The following is a 24,666-nucleotide window of genomic DNA, read 5'->3' on the forward strand; positions in this document are numbered from 1 at the left end:
ATATCAATAGTAACTCATGATGTTAATGGCTTAAACTCTCCAATAAAGCGACATAGGCTGGTATCATGGATTAAAAAAACAAATCCAACAATATGCTGCCTCCAGGAGACACATCTGATTGGAAAAGACATACACAGGCTGAAGGTGAAAGGATGGGAAAAAATATACCACGCACACGGTCCTCGCAAGCAAGCAGGGGTGGCCATCCTCATATCGAATAAAATCGACTTCAAGACTAAGTTAATAAAAAGGGATAAAGAAGGTCATTATATACTGTTAAAAGGAACCATTCACCAACAAGACATAACAATTATCAATATCTACGCACCAAATAATGGTGCTGCGACATTCATAAAACAAATTCTCCTCAAATTCAAGAATCAAATAGACCACAACACAATAATTATGGGAGACTTCAACACACCTCTCTCACCATTGGACAGATCCTCCAAACAAAAGTTAAATAAAGAAACTATAGAACTCAATACCACAATCAATAACCTAGACTTAACTGACTTATATAGAATATATCAACCATCATCAAATGGATATACTTTCTTCTCAGCAGCACATGGATCTTTCTCAAAAATAGACCATATGTTATGCCATAGGGCAACCCTCAGTAAATATAAAGGGGTGGAGATAATACCATGCATTTTATCTGATCATAATGGAATGAAACTGGAAATCAATGATAAAAGAAGGAAGAAAAAACCCTACATCACATGGAAAATGAACAATATGTTACTGAATGATCAATGGGTTACAGAAGACATAAAGGAGGAAATCAAAAAATTCTTAGAGATAAATGAAAATACAGACACAACATATCGGAATCTATGGGACACAATGAAAGCAGTTTTAAGAGGAAAGTTCATTGCCTGGGGGATATTCCTCAAAAAAAGAAGAAACCAACAAATAAATGAGCTCACACTTCATCTCAAAGCCCTAGAAAAGGAAGAACAAAACAACAGCAAATGTAGCAGAAGGTAAGAAATAATTAAAATCAGAGCGGAAATCAATGAAATTGAAACAAAAGAAACTATTGAAAAAATTAACAAAACTAAAAGTTGGTTCTTCGAAAAAATAAATAAGATTGACAGACCTTTAGCCATGCTAACGAAGAGAAGAATAGAGAGAACTCAAATTACTAACATATGGGATGAAAAAGGCAATATCACAACAGATGCTACAGAAATACAGAAGACAATTAGAAATTATTTTGAAAACCTATATTCCAATAAAATAGAAGATAGTGAAGACATCGATAAATTTCTTAAGTCATATGATTTTCCTAGACTGAGTCAGGAGGATACACACAATCTGAACAGACCAATATCAATGGATGAAATTGAAGAAGCCATCAAAAGACTACCAACCAAGAAAAGCACAGGACCGGATGGGTATACAGCGGAGTTTTACAAAACCTTTAAAGAAGAATTAGTACCAATACTTTTCAAGTTATTTCAGGAAATAGAAAAAGAGGGAGCTCTTCCAAATTCATCCAATGAGGCCAACATCACCCTGATCCCGAAACCAGACAAAGACACCTCAAAGAAAGAAAACTACAGACCAATAGCTCTAATGAACCTAGATGCAAAAATCCTCAATAAAATTCTGGCGAATCAAATACAAAAACACATCAAAAAAATAGTGCACCATGATCAAGTAGGATTCATCCCTGGGATGCAAGGATGGTTCAATATATGGAAATCAATAAATGTTATTCACCACATCAATAGACTTAAAGATAAGAACCATATGATCATCTCGATAGATGCAGAGAAAGCATTCGATAAAGTACAGCATGCCTTTATGTTCAAAACATTAGAAAAACTAGGGATAACAGGAACTTACCTTGACATTGTAAAAGCTATCTATGCCAAGCCTCAGGCTAGCATCATTCTGAATGGACAAAAGTTAAAGGCATTCCCTCTAAAATCCGGAACAAGACAGGGATGCCCTCTATCTCCACTTCTATTCAATATAATTCTCGAAACACTGGCCAGAGCAATTAGACAGATGAAAGAAATTAAAGGCATAAAAATAGGAAAAGAAGAACTTAAATTATCACTATTTGCAGATGACATGATTCTATACCTAGAAGACCCAAAAGGGTCTACAAAGAAACTACTAGAACTAATAAATGAATTCAGCAAAGTGGCAGGATATAAAATCAACACGCATAAATCAAAGGCATTTCTGTATATCAGCGACAAAACTTCTGAAATGGAAATGAGGAAAAACACTCCATTCACAATATCCTCAAAAAAAATAAAATACTTGGGAATCAACCTAACAAAAGAGGTGAAAGATCTATACAATGAAAACTACAGAACCCTAAAGAGAGAAGTAGAAGAAGATCTTAGAAGATGGAAAAATATACCCTGTTCATGGATAGGCAGAACTAACATCATCAAAATGGCGATATTACCAAAAGTTCTCTATAGATTTAATGCAATGCCAATCAAAATCCCAATGGCATTTCTTGTAGAAATAGATAAAGCAATCATGAAATTCATATGGAAAAATAAAAGACCCAGAATAGCAAAAGCAATTCTAAGCAGAAAGTGTGAATCAGGCGGTATAGTGATACCAGATTTCAAACTATATTACAGAGCAATAGTGACAAAAACAGCATGGTACTCTTACCAAAACAGGCGGGTGGATCAATGGTATAAAATAGAGGACACAGAGACTAATCCACAAAGCTACAACTATCTTATATTTGATAAAGGGCCTATAAGCATGCAATGGAGGAAGGATAGCATCTTCAACAAATGGTGTTGGGAAAACTGGAAATCCATATGCAACAAAATGAAACTGAATCCCTTTCTCTCGCCATGCACAAAAGTTAACTCAAAATGGATCAAGGAGCTTGATATCAAATCAGAAACTCTGCGCCTGATAGAAGATAAAGTTGGCTCCGATCTACAGATTGTGGGGTCGGGCTCCAAATTCCTTAATAGGACACCCATAGCACAAGAGTTAACAACTAGAATCAACAAATGGGACTTAATTAAACTTAAAAGTTTTTTCTCAGCAAAAAAAACAATAAGAGAGGTAAATAGGGAGCCTACATCCTGGGAACAAATTTTTACGCCTCACACTTCAGATAGAGCCCTAATATCCAGAGTATACAAAGAACTCAAAAAATTAGACAATAAGATAACAAATAACCCAATCAACAAATGGGCCAAGGACCTGAACAGACACTTCTCAGAGGAGGATATACAATCAATCAACAAGTACATGAAAAAATGCTCACCATCTCTAGCAGTCAGAGAAATGCAAATCAAAACCACCCTAAGATACCATCTCACTCCAGTAAGATTGGCAGCCACTATGAAGTCAAACAACAACAAGTGCTGGCGAGGATGTGGAGAAAAGGGTACACTTGTACATTGCTGGTGGGACTGCAAATTGGTGCGGCCAATTTGGAAAGCAGTATGGAGATTCCTGGGAAAGCTGGGAATGGAACCACCATTTGACCCTGCTATTGCTCTTCTCGGACTATTCCCTGAAGACTTTAAAAGAGCATGCTACAGGGACACTGCCACATCGATGTTCATAGCAGCACAATTCGCAATAGCTAGACTGTGGAACCAACCCAGATGCCCTTCAATAGATGAATGGATAAAAAAAAATGTGGCATCTATACACAATGGAGTACTATGCAGCAATAAAAAATGACAAAATCATAGAATTTTCAGGGAAATGGATGGCACTAGAGCAGATTATGCTTAGTGAAGCTAGCCAAACCCTAAAAAACAAATACCAAATGTCTTCTTTGATATAATGAGAGCAACTATAAACAGAGCAGGGAGGAAGAGTAGGAAGAAAAGATTAACATTAAACAGAGACTTGAGATGGGAGGGAAAGGGAGAGAAAAGGGAAATTGCATGGAAATGAAGGGAGACCCTCATTGCTAAACAAAATTACATATAAGAGGTGTGAGGGGAATGGGAAAATAAACAAAGAGAGAAATGAATTACAGTAGATGGGGTAGAGAGTAAAGTTGGGAGGGGAGGGAGGGGATGGGGGATAGTAGGGGATAGGAAAGGTAGCAGAATACAAAAATTACTATTAGGGCATTATGTAAAATTGTGGATGTGTAACTGATGTGATTCTGCAATCTGCATTTGGGGTAAAATTGGGGGTTCATAACCCACTTCAATCTAATGTATGAAATATAATATGTCAAGAGCTTTGTAATGTTGTGAACAACCAATAAAAAAAAAGAAATGAAAAAAAAAAGAGTTAAACTATCTGAAAATGGCAAAATCATTTATTTAGGTTTTGATAAGTTAAGGAAGCATTATGATCTCTAAAGGAACTATAATTGAAGGGAATAGAATAACATAAAATAGTCAATGAATCCAAGAGAAGGCAGAGAGAGAGAGAGAGAGAGAGCGAGCGCGCGCGCGCGCGCGCGCGCGCGAGGGGGGGGGGGAGGGAGGGAGGAGAGAGAGAGAATAATAGATGGAATGCATAGAAAACAAACAGAAATATGTTAATCTCCCAAACATTAGTAATTAAATTGATTATTAACTAAATATTTCACCTAAAAGACAAAGATTGTCATAATGCATTAAAATACCAATATGCTTTCATATGAACTACTCCTTTAGTATAAAGTTTGAAAGTAAAGTATATGAAAATATATCATTCAAACACTGACCAAAAAGTTGGAGTCACTGCATTTAATATATAAGGCAAAATAAACTTTAAATTAAAAAAGGAAAAACATTTAATAAAAGCATAAGTTTGAATTTATAAGATAACAATTCTAAAATTTTATGCACTTTATAATCAAATTATAGAAAAGAAAAATTCATAAACTAAAAGGATAAGTGGACAAATGCACAATTATAGCAGGATAGTTAACCATACTTCTTTTACTAAATTATGCACCAGGCAGATAAAATATCAGCAAATACACACAAGATATGAAAACACAATTGTCAAACTTAATCTAATTGATATGTACAGAACACTGCACCTCCAAACTTAAGAATGCATATTCTTTGTCATTCATTTGAATTGTTTATAAAATTTGTCCATGGACTAGTTGACCATAGAGCAAATATCAACAAAGGTCAAAACTGAAGTCAGGCCAAAAATGCTGTCCATCCCAGGTGTAGTAGTGCTTGCCTGTAATCCCAGCAGCTCAGGAGGCTGAGACAGGAGGATCATGAGTTCAAAGCCAGCCTCAGAACTTGGTGAGGCCTTAAGCAACTTAGTGAGACCCTGTCTCAAAAGTCTTAAAATAAATTATAAAAAGGTCAGGGATGTGGCTCAGTGGTTAAGAGCCCTTGGGATAATTCCCAGTACCAAATAAATAAATAAATTGTATATTTTATATTCATATATTCTAGTCACAGTGAAATTAATCTAGAAGCCAATATACATATACAAATCATATATTTAGACTTTTTTTGGAGGGGGCTTACCAGGGATTGAACTCAAGGGCACTTGACCACTGAGCCGCATTCTCAGTCCTATTTTGTATTTTATTTAGAGACAGGGTCTCACAGAGTTGCTTAGTGCCTTGCTTTTGCTGAGGCTGGCTTTGAATTTGTGATCCTCCTGCCTCAGCCTCCCAAGCTTTAGGATCACAGGTGTGCATACGGCTCAAACGATATATGTAGAAATGAAGAAATATACTTCTAAATAATTCATAAATCATATAGAGTAAACTATAATAAAATGAAAATGATATATAAAAATAAAAATATAGCTTGTTAAAATCTGGGACATAAAATTAAAGCCATGCTCAGAAGTACATTTATTCCCTTAAATGTACATGTCAGGAAAAAAGTAAGGGTGAAAAAAATAAATAAATAAGAATAGGTTGTGCCGAGGTTTTAAGTAGGAAAAAAAAAGAAAAAGAAAAAATAAAGGCATTTTGGTCAAGGAAACCCAGGAAGGCCAAGTACAGTTAGCCTAGAGATTCTGAGACACAAGATTATCATCCGGGGCTGACAGCTAATGTTTCATTTGCCTTATTAAAGAATGGGTAAACACCAAAGAATTGTATTTCAATAAGTAAAACTCTCAGAATTGTACTTCAAAAGCTTATCACCAGGGTGGAGTGTTTGGATGAACTACCTTCTCCCTACAACAACACATATCACTCTCCTTACTATAATGACTTAATATTTTTCTTTCCTGTAAGATTCTGTGAGAACAGCTCTATAAGGCCAGCAAGTGTATCTATTGTACCCTCAGTGCCTAGGATACCTTAGGGTAGCGCTTCAAAGATAGAAAATGTCCCCAATATATTTTTTCATTAATTTAAAAAATGGAAAAAAATAACAGAAAATGTAGAGATCAGTTAGAAAGCCATTGTAGTGGCTAACTCATTTTGAGATTGATGAGTAGGACACAGGACTATAGTAGTTGTACAGAGATGGGAGTCTTGAAATATACATATGGATGCTTAGACTAGTGCCCTTCTCCATTTTATTTCCATTAGTCACAAATCATTAATTTGTTTCTTCATTCAATAACTTCATATTGAGTACCTTTCCAGGTATATTCTGGATCTGGGGGTACAGAAGTAAAGAAAACAAAGTTCCTATGAAGTGGAACACATCTTCCAAATGAGCGACTCAGACAGTGAATAAATATGCATATGGTATAAGTAACTTGGAGAAAAATAAAACAGAGAAAGAGTGACAGAAAGGGAGAGGAGAACAGTATTCAAAGAGATAAGATGGCCTGGAAAAGTAGGGATGTAGCATGTAGTAAAGGCTGCTTTCACTCTAAAGGAAATAAAAAGCCACTGGAGGATTTGGAGCTGAGGACTCCATCATCTGACTTCTGAACATAAAAGGATCACTCTGACATTAAGTGGAGGACAGATTGTAAGGGAACAAGGGTAGAAAGAGAAGTTAAGGAGTTAATCTATGGGTCATTTTGACTGTCTGTACTCCTCTCTTACCCAATTCCATATATGGTAACTTAATAATACCTCTACCACCTGTCTCCTCCTTTCCAAACTCATTATCTTCTACTTTCAAAATTATAACACTAGGCACACTCATTTGAATAAAAAAAATGATCATAAAATGCTTATTTTGAAAGTCTTTGATAATTGTGGAATTAATGCACATCAACAGATATAAATCTAATCTTTGGAATGCTTGATCTTGACTTTGTTTCAAAGAAGCAGGTGCAATTATATTATTTGTTCATGTTATTTTAATTCACAGAGAACATATGGGGATTAATTTTTTAAAATATACCAAAACCCAAACAGGCAACAATATCAGCCAATAACCATATATTTGACTTTTCTAATGAGAAAACTAAATTATATCTTTACATCTCCAGAATACACAATAATTTTAGGTTCTTAAATATAATGCCATAGTCTTACAAAAGGTATCAAAGAGCTAAAGGCAAATTCTTAAAATTGAGCATTTTCAGTATTTAAGAACAGTAGTGTAATCTAACATGGAATTTTATTCCTAGAAAGTGTAATCGGAATTAGTGAATATTGAAAGAAATAATGTTAACATTTACTGTACTAGTATAAGTTCTAGAAATAAGAATTGGAGCTATGAGATTTAAACAGTTCACTTTCCTTAAAAAGGCAAAGTCTGACTAACTATATTCAAAACTGACCTGCTCATTCACTAACTTGATAAAAATTTTATTGATATTTACTGAAAAAAATAAGATTCAAAGAAAAGAACAGTTACATATTACCATTAACTGTAAGTAAGACTATATAAAAGGCTTACTAGAGTAATAAATGTTATGCTATTAAAAAATAAGAAAATCAGAATTTTTAATTTTTATGTTTTTTTACAATTTATAATTATATACACATTATGATTATTAGTCTGCTTAGAGAACTTCTCATTACTATTAATTTATCTTTCTTTGAAAAGCAAGAGGCTATATTTCTTTTAGCTAGTGCATCTCAAATCTGTAACCATGAGCAAAACCTTGAATAACAGAAAAAAGCTTGTTATTTCTTTCAAGTTTCATTTCTTCTATTTTATCAGGGGGAATAAAGTCCTCTTAAAAATTGACCAATGCAATATACTCTGAATTCATATTCTCTTGGTAAATATAATAAAGTGAGAACCAAATGCTCAGTGTTTATTTCATGCCAATCATATCCTGACTTAATTATAGTAGAAGGACTGATTGTACAGCAATTGTAAAAATGTAAATAAGGCTTTAAAATCAACTCAGGAATTATATTTTATAAGCAAAGCTTTGATTTTAATTTAAACAATTCTCTTAGGATATGCATTATTCAAACTGTTCTGTTTTCATTATTACTGAAATAGTACTCATACTTCAGGAAACCAGGGATGAAAACACCTGTTTCTTATCAAATTACATCTCCTAATGATTATAATAATCTTAAGCACTAGATTAAATTTAAATTATAAATACTGTAATATTTGAAAGTTTAGATCATCAGATAAAAGTTCTTCAAAAATTTGTCAGTGGAAAACTGAAATAAAATGTTACCTGTTTTAGCCTAAATAAACTTACTAGTAAATCAGGTATCAAGCATCTTTATTAAAAATTCTTTTCACAACTTATCTGAATTTTTTTCCTATCTCAAATACAATATTTAATTATTTAAATTTGGAAAATAATTGATAACTAAAATTTAAAGGCTCAGAAACAACTGTGGATATTTTGATATATTTCCTTCAAATCACTTGTCTATCTGGTTAACTTTTTATATATGTGAAATTAGGATAATATTAAGTATATTTTGTAACTTGCTTTTTTATTAGTATCAAAATTTATGAGACATTAAAGTATATTTTAATCGAAAAAAAATCAAAGCACTTTCAAATATCTGCTCTTTTTTCAAAGAGTGAAGTACATGCCAAGTTGAGTCATGAAGAGAAATGTCAGTGCGATTCGCGGCAGCTGCTCGCTTCCCTGGGAAGGAAGGGGCTGGTTTGCAGTACAGTAGCTAGCAAACCCCTCAGCGCCCCACAAAGTCACTAGTGGGAAAAGAACAAAGGGCTTTCCAAAGCAACTAACACAGATGTGCCCAAAGGCGAACTGTCAGAAACAGTTAAGATGACAGCTACTCACAGTTCATTATTTCCTTCTCACAGGTCACTGGGTGACAAGCTGGGTCAGCATGCTTTGTTGGCTGTCCCAGTCCTTCCCCACCCCCTATTCAATTTAAATATGGTTAAAGGGCTCCTTTGGATAAACTAATGTAAACAAACACATTCCAGATACTTAAAGATGCCAAAATATGGCATTTATTTCATTTTGGACCAAACTCGGAATTAAATGTACACACAACTTTCTTTATTCAAGAAGAGAGCAAAAACATTAAGGTGTGGCTAAAGGAAACAAGAAAATATGACCTATCATGAACTAAGAACCTTATATTTAAGACTTCATATAGTAAGATATTTCCCTTTTCTCCCATGGAAGAATTAATTTTTCCATGTTACCAAAAATAAAAAAGAAAAGTAAAAAAAGAAAGAAAAAAGAAAAAGTAAAAGTTGTCAACACCAGATGGTTTTCTGAAATGTTTGAAATGTGCATTAAACAAAATGAATCCATAGGTAGTTAAGCCTAATTTGGGGTTATTGTTTTAGACTCTGTGTGTTTGTGTGTGTGTGTGTGTGTGTGTGTGTGTGTGTGTTGTGTTTAAGAACAGAACTCAAAATACACAAATTAAATGGTAAGCCTGATCAACTCTCATGATGTAACACACATGACATTTTAGTATTTATTTAATATAACTATGTGTATAATACCATTCTCTTATAAAATCAGTAAATAAAAACTAATAGGAATGAGGGTAGGCAAGAGATCCACCTAGGCCTCGATTCAAATCCTCACTCCCCCATTAACCAGCTGTATGAGTGGGCACATGAGGTTGCTACTAAGAGCTTCAGTTTCTGTATCTTAATTGATATGCACCTATGCCAGGTGCAGTGGTGCATGCCAAGTTATTCCAGAGACTTAGAAGGCTGAGACAGGAGTATCACAAGTTTGAAGCCACACTCTCAGCAACTTAGCCAAGAACTTCAGCAATTTAGCAAAACCCTGTCTCAAAATTAAAATTTCATAAAAAGATCTGGGGATGTAGCTCAGTGATAAAGCATTCCCAGGTTCAATCCCAGTGCCCCAGTACAATAAACAAACAAACAAACAAATAAAAGAGTACCTCTATCATCAGGTTATGATGGTTTTTTTGGGGGTGTTTTTTAGTTTTAGGCAGAATATTTTTATTTTACATTTATGTGGTGCTGAGAATCGAACCAAGTGCCTTGTGAATGCTTTGAGAGCACTCTATCACTGAGTCACAACTCCAGCCCAGGTTATGATATTAATACCAAATCAACCTCTCATGATATTATGAGAATAAATACTTAGAAAAGCAGTAGTCAATGGTAAGTATCCAACAAATGACAACTATTAGTCCTGTCGTGAAGCTGAACTGAATCACCAAAGCATGAAATACCCTGGATAATCATGACAAGTTATAGTCATATTATTAGAAAAAGACTTTTAAAAATCTCTTATTCAAAGGAAGTCCTCTGCAAGTCAGTCTAGGCTGCAGATCTAGATAGTTGAATGCAACAGGAAATCAGGAGTTCATAGTTTCCCTTAATATTTCCTACCTCTTATTTAATTTTCACTGAATACTGAATATATTGCTATAACTTTTAGTTTTCCTTTTTAAATTTGTTCTTATCTAAAAGTTCCATTTCCAAGATATCAAGTTAAAATAATAGTCTCTATTTGAAAAGCTGAAGATTTTGAATAAATACTAAGACATGAGCATGAGTAGTCAAGCAGTATAAAGTAGTGGTTCAGAATAAAACGGAGATAGGGGAACTCAGAGGACTTCATGAAATAATTGAATCTCTCCATGTCTAAGATGATGATTCCTCTGTTTTACTTACCTCATAGGTTTTCAGGAATTGATGTACTTAAAGCACTTGAGCAAAGTCAGTAAATTTGAGCTGTTATCATTTATAATCTACTGTTATCATTTATTTTCACAGATTACCTGCCACTACTTAACAATCTCTGTCTTCTCCCAAATTTGGCTATTGTAGTTTACTCTTTCTTTGGCTACTTCTAAGGAAGCACTTAAATTTATCTCTCTCTTTTAATTATTTTCAATTACATATTCTTTGTTCAGATTTTCTCATGAATATTTTTCTTGATGTGCTAAAATCCAATTTCCACAGATCAGATCATTTCACATAATTTCTTTATGATGTGCTATGAATTTTTTCTTTAACTGAATTATCATTGAGAAAAGCAAGAAAATGTAAAGCTCTCTCTCAAAACTGCAATAGTATAACACAGATTTTCTTACATTTGGAAAGTACACAACCTAACAAGACAACCTAAGGTTCAAAGTAACCAGCATGCCAAATTCTGCATTGCCTTCTAATTTTGCCCCCTACAGTCCACCAAAATAAGAGGAAAGTGATTGCTCTAAGTATTTTATTTTTAACTCAAAACAACTTTGGTAAAAAAAGGAAAAGAAACTGAAATAGCATCTACTGACAGATCTATTTCTGTCTTGCCTCTGGCTTACTACACTCACCTCTTCTGTTAAGTTTCTGCCACATTCTTGATGAGGTAAATTATGAGGGTAGAGGGGAAAGAAAGTAGTGGCTTTAAGGAGGGGGCGGGGATAGAAAGCAGGAAGAATGTATGGGGTCTAAAACACAAATCCTGAGAAAAGCTCACTAAGAAAAGTCCCCTGGGCAATTTCTCAAGAAAGAAAACTCCAAATATGTTTACTAGTCAATTCCTATTGACTAAAAACTACAAATCAAAATGTAATAGTCCCTATTATCCATAGTAGATACAGTCTAAGAAACCCAGTGTTTCTGAAGCTGCATATAGTACTGAATCTCATATGTTTCTCCTATAAATTAATACTTATGATAAAGTTTATTTTATAAACTAGGCATAATAAAAGAATAAGAACTATACTAATAAAATAGGATGCTGTAACAATATACTGTAGTAAAGGTTACTTAAAACTTATGAATTGTCTATTTCTGGAATTTTCCACTGAATATTTCTGGCTCAGAGTTGATGTTAGGTAACTGATATTGGAATTATAGGTAAGGGAGAACTACTAAACAACCTTATTAAAGAACTCTTTTCTATCTCTACTTGTTTTAGAATATTTTCACAACTACCACTTATTGAATGCTTACTACTTTATTAGAAATTGAAAGACTCTTTAATTCTAACTCAGGTATTACAATATATTAGCTGCCACTAATCACATTTTTTTGGGGGGGAGGTAACTTTTTCTACTACTATATGCCTTTCTCACAATGTTCAGTCATCAGATTGTGCCTCAGGGAAAACACAACCACAGAATGCAAAAGCCAAATCTCTCAACTACCCAATGCTCTCAGGAAAAATATCTCCAAGTTGGGGAACAGGGAAATCATAAGGAATCAGGTGAGTTAACAGAAGGGTCCTATTCACAATGGGGCAAGTGTTCTAGAAGCTGAAAGAAGAAGTAACCCATTCCTCTTTCCTCAGCAGAACTTAGTATTTATAAAGACAAAAGCCATGAATAATAACAACCTCAAACATTCTGTCAAAGAGTATAGAGAATAAATGATTGTCCAAAAAGAACAAAAATGGACTCAAACAGCAGTATTATCAGTTCCCAAGTGCCCCAGGGTTCCTTGAGTTCCTACTTTAAATGAGAAACATCAGACAAAGACTGTTCCCAAGGGACTTATGTTCTAGTGATGTGAATAGCCAGAGTGGCTTGGTTGTGTGGTTACAGACTTGTGGTCACATTGTAGAGCATCAGAGGGATGAGAATCTTGTATGTGATATAAAGATAAGTGACAGGGAAAAGAAGACCTAGAATCTAAATTTTTATGCTATCCAAGACAACATCATGATATGATATCATAAGATACTAAATGTACTTCTGTGCCTGATCAAAATAACAAAACCAAATAATAAAGACTGAGTAAATTGAAGAGTCATTTTTGCTATCTCTTAGGGGGGAAATTCCCCTCCTATCAAAATCCAGGTGGAAATATGTAACTTAAGAATAAAAAGTAGCTTAATTTAAATAAAAACTATCATTTTTTTCTTTTTTTATGCAAGAGACATTTTTCTCTTCAAGTAGTATATTTACATTTAGGAGTTCCTTTAAACTTTATTGACTATGATAAGAATTGTACTAGTTCTTTGAGAATATTTCAGTCAAAAGTAATTCAAGCAATTATAGATTAAAATTACATTTTATAAAGTCATTTTGTGATTTACAACATCAAATTATAATAATAATAATAATAATAATAATAATAATAATAATAATAATAAAATTCAGCTTCCAATTAAGAGAATTGGAGAAATCATTTCCATTTTTCAATCAAGGATAATTTTCAGTTGGTTAGCAGATCACTGATATTGCTCGTATCCTGGCAGTAGAAATGGTGTTAATTTGTAAGCCATGGGGCTGGGGATGTGGCTCAAGCGGTAGCGCACTCGCCTGGCATGCGTGCGGCCCGGGTTCGATTCTCAGCACCACATATAAACAAAGATGTTGTGTCCGCCGAGAACTAAAAAATAAATATTAAAATTCTCTCTCTCTCTTTCTGTCTCTCCCTCTCTCACTCTCTCTTTAAAAAAAAAAATTGTAAGCCATCACTACTTGAGTTCATCTACTGTGCACTTAACCTCAGATACAAATATAATGTTCTCCTGGTGGAAAATAAAAAGGAATGTTCATGGGTGTGGTCTTCTTAAAGACCTTTGGCATTTTCAAAATTGGGTATATGCTCAGTACTGCCTTCACTTAATCATGTTATTTTATTGTATTTTAGTGAGATTCAAGGGAAGCAATCCATCCTCATTATGCTTTTGAAAAATTACATGTATCAATCTTTAACAAAATATACATGTCACCTCTCTTCATCAAATGTGAACCTAAAACTACACTGATTGAAAGCCAAAGGGCTGTTGAGGTATTTCAACAATCATCAAGAAATCAATCTTACATGAAACTGAAGGAAAACATCGAATGTCATTGAGCAATAAAGCTCAGTCTGTCAGTGCCCTACCTCTGAGCGGAAGCCTTAGGATGTTTCTCCTCCAGTTTCCTCACCAGTGCCACTGTCAGCTGCCCTATCTCCTCAGGAGAACCTTCTGGCATTAAATGGGTGTCTGACGGTTCTGGCAGTTGCTTCAGATCAGGGTTGCTGGCACATTTCTGCAGAACCTAATACACGAAATATAGGAATAATGGAGCTAACTTCATTGATTGGAAATATCTTAACTATGTTTGCCAAAAACATAATATGCACTTTTCATGCTTTCTTCAGTTTTCATAGAGCATGAAATCACTTGTGCAGAGCCAGAACAAAAGAAGGCAATCCAAAGATAAAGCTAGTATATCACCATTTATTTAATAAAATGTTTATATAAATATATGACTTTTATATAAATATAAATGTGCATATGGGTATTGAGGTTATATCTTAAACAATCTGTAACATTAAGTTGTGAATTTATGTTTGATTCTTGAAAACAACTTGAACATATTTTCTCTTTTCAAAATACATTTTAGAGATTTATTTCTGTCTTGCCTCTGGCTTACGACACTCACCTCTTCTGTTAAGTTTCTGCCACATTCTTGATGAGCTGTGGTCCAAGCACCATGGTGAATGTGATACTCTGTTTGAGTCACATCCACTTGTACATTTAGCTCCTCCAGATAGGTCAGAACAAATTTAGGATAAGCCTATAAGAAAGGAAAGAATGAGTACCAGTTTTATAAGTTGAAACCAAAAATCTATTCTATTAGAAAGACAGAATATAAATTTCATTAGTAGTAAAAAGATATTGATATGTTACTGTCAATCATTACATATACAGTGTGTAATTCCTGTATTGTTTGGGAGTACTCTGTTCTGCTCTATAAAACAAAAACAAAATGGAATGGATGAAACTTATCTGGGTTAAGCATAGATAACTTAGTAAGCTGAGAAGTATTAGACAGAGTAAGCATAGCATGTGTCTGTGAACAGAGATAGAAAGAGATGGACAAAATAGACATTTAGTATTTTTAAAATAGTAACTAAAGCAACAAATGTTTTTGATACACTAAACATAAACAAAGCTTATGAGGCACATAATGATCATGAGATGTTTAATTAGCCACCCCATTGTTGACTCTCACCTGGGATCCTCTGCCAAATAATCCATCTCTGCTCATCAAGCTATGTGGCACTGCTATTGGACAAGCATTTAGCTTACATGAAACAAGAGTATGTCACTGACCAGACACTTTTTGTCTATTAGGCCCCTTGCTCAAATATCAATACTGGTTTTTGTATCCACATCAAATGGGAAAAGTGATGCAGCACAGAGAAAGAATATATAAATACAGAAGAATAAGATTCAGTAATATGGCCCTTTGTCTCACTGGTACCTTATCTTAAATGTGTTAGTCTGACCATCTCTCTTTCCATATATTTTGCTTTGTGTTTTGAATTGACCCAATAAATCATGATCTGAGCATTTTAATTTGGTCTGTGCACCTTTCTGTTTCATGAGCTCTAGGACAGGGTACCTAAGCAGTATACCCACAAGCTAACATTGCATCAAAGTAATTTCTTACATGATAATACACTTATATCTGAATCCTTAAAACAGCCCTCTGAAATAGCTATTACTATTATTACTATTTTAAAGAAGAGGAAACAGACACAAGAAGGTAATCAATTTGTTCAGTGTCATTGTCATCTAGCTTATTAACTAGTCTAGAAAGCCTAAATATGCTGCCTCAACTATGATATAAAGTCCTTGCCATGTCTTTGAAAGTGTGCAACTAAAGTTTGAACAAAAATACAAGGAATCTCTCTCCTTGGTCTATACCCAAAAGACTTAAAAACAACATACTACAGGGACACAGCCACATCAAAGTTCATAGCAGCACAATTTGCAATAGCTAAACCAGATGCCCTTCAGTGGATGAATGGATAAAAAAATGTGGCATATATACACAATGGAATATTACTCAGCAATAAAAGAGAGTAAAATCATGGCATTTGCAGGTAAATGGATGGAGTTAGATAAGATAATGCTAAGTGAAGTTAGCCAATCCCAAAAAACCAAATGCCGAATGTTTTCTCTGATATAAGGAGGCTGATTCATAGTGCGATAGGGAGCGGGAGCATGGGAGGAATAGACAAACTCTAGATAGGGCAGAGGGGTGGAGGGGGGAAAGAGGGGGATGGGGTTAGAAATGATGGTGGAATGTGATGGACATTATTATCCAAAGTACATGTATGAAGACATGAATTGGTGTGAATATACTTTGTATACAACCAGAGATATGAAAACATGTGTTCTATATGTATAGTATGAATTATAATGCAGTCCATTGTCATATATAAAAATTAAGAAAAAATACAAGGAGATGTTCAGTGTACAATTCAAGACACTAAGGCTCTTACTATTCTGGAAAAAGAGATATTAAATTGAATTTTATTAGAAATGTACAAGCAAATATACACACTACAAATGCAAGGCATTCCAGAACCATAAATACATGTTCATAAGGGTCCGAAGTCAATCTTAAAGTTCTACATACTGTATGATTCCAATTGTTAGACATTCTGGAAAGGACAAAACTAAGGAGACAGTAGAAATATCTGTGGCTGCTAGACATTAGAGAGAATCAAGGGATGAATAAGTGGAGCACAGAAAATTAGAGGGGGCAATTAAGCTATTCTCTATAATACTATGATAAATGGTGGATACATGTCATTAGATATTTGTCCAAACTTACAGAATCTACAATACTAAAAGTGAACTGGAATGCAAACTACAGTCTTTGGGTGATAATGACGTGACAGAGTAAATTCATTGATTGCAACAATAAAGCCATTCTAGTGCAGGACGTACATAGAGAAGGCTGTGAGTGTTTAGGGGCACAAAGGATATGGGAACCATCTCTATCTTACACTTGAATGCACTAAAAATGCTCTAAAATGGACTGTTTTTTTGAAAAATGTAAGAGAAAAATAGATAAATCACACTATATCAAAATGTTTGTGATACAAACAATGCCACCTAAAAAGGGTAAAAGACAATCTACAGAATGATAAAAATGTTCACAAATCATGTGTTTGATAAGGGATGTATATCTAGAATCTAAAAAGAACCCTTATACTAAATAACAAAAAGACAACCCAATGAAAACATGACCAAAATATTTGAACAGACATTTCTCCAAAGATGATATACAAATAGCAAATAAGCACATGAAAATACGTTCAACATCACTAGTCATTAGGGAAATGCAAGTCAAAACCTTAATGAAATCACACTTCATACCCACCAGAATGTCTATAATCAAAATGACAGAGAATAAGAAGAGTTGGCAAGGATGTGGAAAAGTTAGAACTCTTATATGCTGATGGTAAGAATGTAAAATTATGTAGCCATTTGTTTAGAAAACAATATTAGATGTTAAAAGTACAGTTATTATATGATCCAGAAATGTACTGTTAGTTATAAACCCGTAAGAAATGAAAGCATATATCTACAAACTTCTGTGCCAATGTTCATAGCATCATTATTCATGATAAGCCAAATAGTGAAAGCAAATAAAATTCCCATCAACTAAAAAGTGGATAGATAAATCTGACATTTTCATACAATGCAATATATTCAACAGCAAAAAGAAATAAATTATTAACACATGCTACAACATGAATGAACTTGGAAAACATTATGCTAAGTGAAAAAAAAAATCAATCACACCAGACCACATATTCTATGATTCTTTTATAAAATGTCCAGAATAGGCAAAACTATAAAGAAGGTAGGAATAGTGCAGCAGACAGAATTGGAGAAATATTTGTTAAGTACAGGTGTCTTTTAAGGAAGACCAGATGGTTTAAAATTAAATTGTGGTAATGGAGGGATAACTGTGAATATATTGAAGAATAGTAATGGGTACAGTTAAAATGGTGGATTGTATGGTATTTAAATTCTATTTCAATAAATCTGTTTTGTGTAAGGAATTCAATTTAAAAAATTAAAGGGCAAAGTATTTCAAGATTTAAACCAGAAAAAAATACACTAAAGATATACAGGAAAACATGGAGAAAAATGATGCAAATTAAAAGCATGGTAAACATAATTTTTGTTGAATCAATCAATGAGTGACTATCAAAATTTTAAATGTGTATTCCCTTTGCCTTAACAAACATACATGCATAAGAATGTTCGTTGCAGCATTATTTACATTTACTTAAATGTGCATCAACAGAGAAATTATTTAAAAAGAAAGTAGCTTAGATATAGATGTCAATAGGGGAATATGATCACAACATGTTATAAAGGGGAAAAAATTGGTCACAAAGTCTTATGTGTGGCTATGTGCAAGTGTGTGTGTTTGTGTGTATGTATTTGTATCTAATTAACCAGGAATGATATACCATTAATGATAATATTTGAGGAAGATGGATAAGAGGTACTGTTGCTTATTATTGCAAAAGTTCTTATTTATTAGAGCCTTTTAAAAACTAACATATGTTACTTTTATTATTTAAATGAGAACTATGAAATTTATGTACACAACACCTAATAATTTCTGTGAAAATATATATAAACCTGCTATTAGTGAATAACTGGGAAGTAGAGATGAAGTTTGAGAAGAAGGGACTTTACTTCTCATTAATATATCTTTTCTGATACTAACTTATCATGCATATATTGCTTTTATAACAGTATTTTAAAAACAATTAAAATAGTTTCTTTCTTTTTTTGAGTGCTGAGGATAAAACCCAGAACCAGGCAAATACTCTACCACCAAGCCACAGCTCCAGTCTCAAAATAGTTTCTTTATTGCACATAACCTTGGGAAAAGATTTCTGAATTACTAAGTTAACCCGAAATATTAGTAAAAAGAACTTTAATACAAGAAAAATTAGGATTTTCATTTTACCTTGAAGTTTCTATTGCATTGTTATTTTTTCTTATGTCAGCTCTTATTGTCTTAAATATGTTCAAGAAAATGTAACTGATGAAAAAATGATAGATGATGTAGAAAGACTATTTTATACTGGTTCTACAGCAAAATATCAAAGATCAAATTGAGCAACAAAAGACAACTGTATTTTCAAAAGACAACTGAATTTTTAAACTCTAGATTCTGTATTCCCTCCAACTCATATGAATGAGTGGAAGACATAATACCAAATATGTTCCAAAATATTAGAACATTAAAAGGATCAACTTATAAAAAGCAAAATAAACAATATCTACTTTCTAAGACAATAAGTGCCCAATGGCATGGCTCTGATGGTGGCAATCACAAACCAATTCCTATATTCTAATGCTGGTTTCATATTAGTGTCCTCTCATACAGGTAAAGGCATTTTATATAAATTCACTTCTAAGGTATACTTTCCTAATATTTGAAATTGAGTATACCTGGAACATGGGAAACTATAATATATATACAATGAGATGGTAGGGTCATGATGTGGGTGAACATTCTGTTAGGCATTGCAGAAGCAAAGACCAAAAATTCTGTAGCAACAAAATGCCATGAGTTTTGTTTCTTGGAGTTGACAGACTAGCAAAGGTGGCAGACACATATCAAAAACAAAGTGATGAGTTGTAATCCATCCCCCCACCATGCATTTGGAGGCATATACAAATGGTCTAGGCACTTTCCCTTTGGGATTACTCTAAACCATTCCTTCCCCAGGTGATGGTTATTCTGAACATGTGATAACATAGCTTTTCAGTGGTCTCTAAGACCAAGTGAGCTTGCTCTGTAACCAGGCACCCACTGTTTTGGTCATCAGAGGACCAATATAAAAGACTCCCTTCTCCTAAAGCTGGAACTCTAATCTTTTCTCATAGAGAGTCAATAGCCTAATATTTCAACTTTTCTTCCTTTCTACTGCAGCATACATCACCCTAAATTGACCTCCAATTTCTTAATCCTTTATTCCCTGTTCAAAGTCCATCAGTCCTTTGGATTCACTGCATTCTTATCATTCTAATCCACTTTTCACTAACAGAAGATAAACTTTAACAAAACACATTTTTGATCACATCATTACCACTTCAAAAACTTTAAATAGTACCAGTACCTACTGATTAACATACTGCTGTCCTAGCCTGGTTTCAAATTCCAGCTATTCTATTTACTGACTTTGAGACCTTGGGTAAGTTCTATTACCATGAGAGAAGATTTTCTGTTGACAACTGAGTGACAGAATGCTTTCATATTTATCAAAATTCATCCCAGAACACAACAGTAACTGGGTCACAAAAACTACCCCATGCACTTATGATCACAACAGTAACTGGGGCTTAGGAAGTTTTTGTGACCCAGTAGTTTTGGGGGGTAGTTTTTGTGATCCAGTTACTGGGGCTTAGGAACCATTTTTATCATCCCCAGAATATTTCCTCCATGTACAGTATAGAGGCCATATAGTTGACCTAACTCTTGGGCTGAGTGTTTATGTCCTTTAGAAAAGTGCAGTAGGCAGGTGGCAGGATCTACCTGGAAATTTTAAACTCTAGATTCTATATCTCCTTTTAGTCAGTACAATGGTTACCCATGTTTGTAAAGAGTGTCCCTTTCCCCCCATGGTAATTATAATGTTTATCACAGAAAACTTAGTAAATAAAGGAAAAAAATTATCCATCCTCCCACCGTCTTTTTCACTTTTAAACTTCCAGTTGTTTCTGTGCTTATAAATCTTTACTTGGTGTGAAATAAATCAATATAAATACTATTGTTTTCTTACCTAATTTTTCCCAATTAACAACATTTGCATTTTCATCTTTAATTATAAGTTATCCTACATTATTAGCAATGCCAACATTTACTATCCATAATATCCATAATGAAGATATCTTTACACAATCTAACTAGCTTACTTAACTTGCTTTCAGTTTTCACTATTCTAAACAATGTTAGAATAACTGTCCTTGAAGATATATTATAGTGCATATTATTGATTAATTCCTTGGGGTAAGTTGCTGTAAGTGGGATTTTTTTAATTCAAAAGAATATAATTTTTTAAAGGATTTTGATAAATGTTGCTAAACAGATGCTCAAGAATATTGTACCAGTCTCTTAGATTGTCCTCAATGTTCCCTGCTTCTAAGTGTTCATATCTTTGTATAGTCCCCTCCCACATTACATGAGGGTTGACCTGTGTGACCCAAAGAATCTGGCAGAAGTGATGGATGCCACTTTTAAGATTAGGTTACAAAAGACACTGTAGTTTCCACTGTATTGTCTTGCTTCCTTCCTCTCCCTCCCTTGGTTTATTAGCTTATGTTTTGAACAGCATTCTGGAGAGGCCCACACAGCAAGGAACTAACACCTCTGGTCAATAGCAATGCATTAGTGCATTTAAAGGTCAATTGTCTTCCAACTTTGATCAAACCTTAGATGATTGCAGACCTGCTTTACATCCTGACTACAGTCTCATGGGAGACTACCTAGCTAAGCCGCTCCAGATTCCTGATCCACAGAAATTGTGAGGTACTAAGTGTTTGCTGCTTTAAGTCACTATGCTTTGGAGATAATTTGTTACATAGCAATAGACAACTAATACTAACAGGAAACAATTATGTTTGTTCTCTAACATCTTTATCAACATTGAATATTCCTAATATAATATATTCCTACATGTAAAAGGGAGAAAATACTATCTAATTATTTTATAATTATTAATCTCAAGTGAAGCTGGACTTCTTTTATTTACTTAGCTCTTTTAATTTTTCTTGTGTATTTCCTTTTCACACCCCTTGCCCATTCTTCTGTTGAAGTGTTTATTTTTTTCTATTGCTATATCAGGCTTATTATATGTTTTGATCCCTCTGTAATATTACCTTGCAATGATTTCCCTTATTTATCATATTTTCCTATTTACTTTTGCTCAAACTATTTTAGATTTAGAAGGTTTTTAAAAATCCTTATATATCCAATGAAGTCTTTTCCTTGATGTAGTCTGTCTTTGCATGCTTCTAAAAATATCTACTTACTACTCAGCTAGTTAGATGCTTTAATCCATGTTTTCTTCTATTCTCATGTTTAATTTAAATCTTTAATTTAGCTGAAACTGATAAATTGCATATAGGAAATAATGTAATTTAATCTTTGCAAATGAGTAGAAGAATGGAGTAGAAAACACTCAGAACAAAAGAAAAAACCTCATTCAAATAAAATACATCTATTTAAATTTCTTCATAATCATTATCATTATTGGCTACAAATTATCTATTGGTTATAGGCCAGGATCTGTACCAAATGCTCACAATGCTAGTATTAATTTCTCCATTTTGCAAATGAAGAATGGGAAGCTTAGAAAGGTTAGATGACTTGCCTAATATCATATAGCCACATAAGTAGTAGAGACAAGGTTTGTTAATAGCATTAATCCTGTCTTTCAAAAAAAAATGACATGAGCTTCATTCATAATCCAGCTTCAAATAATTATAAGATTGTTCTCCATTCTATCCTTAACAAAATGGAAGTAGTGATACATATGACTAAGTTTAGAGTTAATCAAAATTTCTACACCTCTGAAAGAATGAAGTTTCTCATTAATACATAATTTTCTCTTTGAATCTAGAATAACTGCAACAAAATTATTAGTGATTGTGTTTGAGCAGGAGTTTTATAATTAATACCTGCTCCAAATTAATATTTGAAACATGAAAGTGTGTATCATTGCTAGTTAGCCATATATGGTTAAGAAATTAGAAATTTTTAAATTGAGAGAAAAGAAGAGATAAAAAGGACAGAAGATAAGTATATATTTAAGCACCTACATTTGGGAAAAGAAAAGAAAAAAGTATACTTAAACCTTGGTTCCATTCTTTGATGTCTGTTGGTAGGAAAACCAAGGCACAAGACAGAATTACAACTCCCAGTAATGGGAGTCTACTGTGTTCAGATGTGTCCCAATTAAGTTCTCAGGTGCAGCTCCAAGCCACACAGCTGAAGAGACATTTTGGCACATTATATTTTTACCAAGATGTATAAGTTTCATTCTTCCTGTGAGTTCTCTCCAACTACCTAGAATCTTACTCCACCTCAAAAATATGGTTATCAGAAATGTGATGAAGGATGGATGAGGGGAAAGTAGAAATGAATCTTTGAGTGAAATTATGTAGAGGTAATTTTTTAAATACCTTGACATTTTAAGGTTGTGTCAAATTCCTTGCTTATGAGCAAAAGTTAAAGATTTAGAGTCATGATTAAGCTAGTGAATAGAGTCAGGATATTTTCCAGTACTATAATAAATAATTTTTTCAGGAAAAATGCTGTTATGATAAATTTTTACATTTAATTGTTATCAAACTCTCTAAATTTCTAAAATGACGTAGGATGTCACAAAATGACAGCTCAGCCATGTATTTATAAAATAGTAGAGAAAAATGCTTCCATGTTTATCAGCCAGAGTTCAGTAAGGAGATAGAAACTACATAACAGTTTACTATATGGCAGTTTAAATTTACTATAAATGATAAGCATAAAGACAATGGAGTGACAAATGATTGGAGTGGCTATTAAGAGTTAAAGAGAATACTCAAGAATATATAAATAGCAAATGTTATGAGAAGCTACTGCTGCTAGATCTGAGAAAAAAACACCCAAGAAAGAGGCCTGCCCCAAGGCTGAGATCCAATTCATATCATAGAAGGCACATCCTGACTCACTCAATGTCAAAGAAGTCGCTGAGGTGTCACACCAGTGGATTCACCATGTGAATGGCACATTCCATATGCCCATGGAATGCCAGTAAAAGTCATCTAATGGAAGGTGCATAGCTGCTAACATAACTCTACTACTAAAAAGCAACTTGCTATGGTCTGAATGTCTCTCCCAAAATCCTTATGCTGAAGCTTAATCACCAGTGTGATAGTATTAAGAGATGGGACATTTAAAAGGTGATTACGTTATGAGGTCAAAATTTTCATGGATGAGAATTATACTCTTATTAGAGGACTGAAGTGAGTTTGTTCTCTTCCATCCCAAATACCACGTGAGGACAAAGCATTCTTGTCCTTTCCAGAAGATGTGGAAACAAGGTGCCATCTTAGAAGTAGAGAGCAGCCCTCAACAGACACAGAGTCTGCTGGCATCCTGATCTTGGACTTAACTGTGAGAAATAAATTTATAATGTTTATAAATTACCCATTACTGGTATTTTCTTATAGTAGAACAAACAGAATTAAAGTACCACCCAAATGAGTTATGCTTGGATAAAGTATTCATGGGAGTATGCCCCACTGGCAGCACTTTGCTGCAAAGTTGGTCCCAAGGCAGGTAAAGGGTAGGATTGGAACTGAGAGGCAATAAATCAATAACTGACACACTATGTGTTATATGTTGAATTACATCTTTAAAAATGATAAGTTCAACACAGCCTGGAATCTGTGAATGTGACCTTATTTGGAAATAGCGTACAGTCATGTGATCCTTGACAAAGGTGCACAGAGCTTACTTTGGAGAAAAGATAGCCTTTTTCAGGATATAAAATCAACACGCATAAATCAAAGGCATTCCTGTATATCAGCGACAAATCCTCTGAAATGGAAATGAGGACAACTACTCCATTCACAATATCCTCAAAAAAAAAATAAAATACTTGG

The 24,666-nt window shown here is 33.8% G+C and overlaps 1 protein-coding gene across 1 annotated transcript in view; it reads right to left on the bottom strand.

Annotated features, from left to right (window-relative positions):
* The window catches only part of DCDC1 (doublecortin domain containing 1), a gene marked incomplete at both ends in the record, with an annotated part of 489,436 nt that overhangs the window by 209,226 nt on the left and 255,544 nt on the right, over nucleotides 1-24,666 (bottom strand). The window contains 2 exon segments of the mRNA XM_081282196.1: nucleotides 14,082-14,239; nucleotides 14,627-14,761. Coding sequence (XP_081138322.1) covers nucleotides 14,082-14,239; nucleotides 14,627-14,761 — 293 coding nt within the window.

Source organism: Spermophilus citellus, assembly GCF_964194105.1.
Source record: "Spermophilus citellus genome assembly, chromosome: 2".
Taxonomy (NCBI): Eukaryota; Metazoa; Chordata; class Mammalia; order Rodentia; family Sciuridae; genus Spermophilus; species Spermophilus citellus.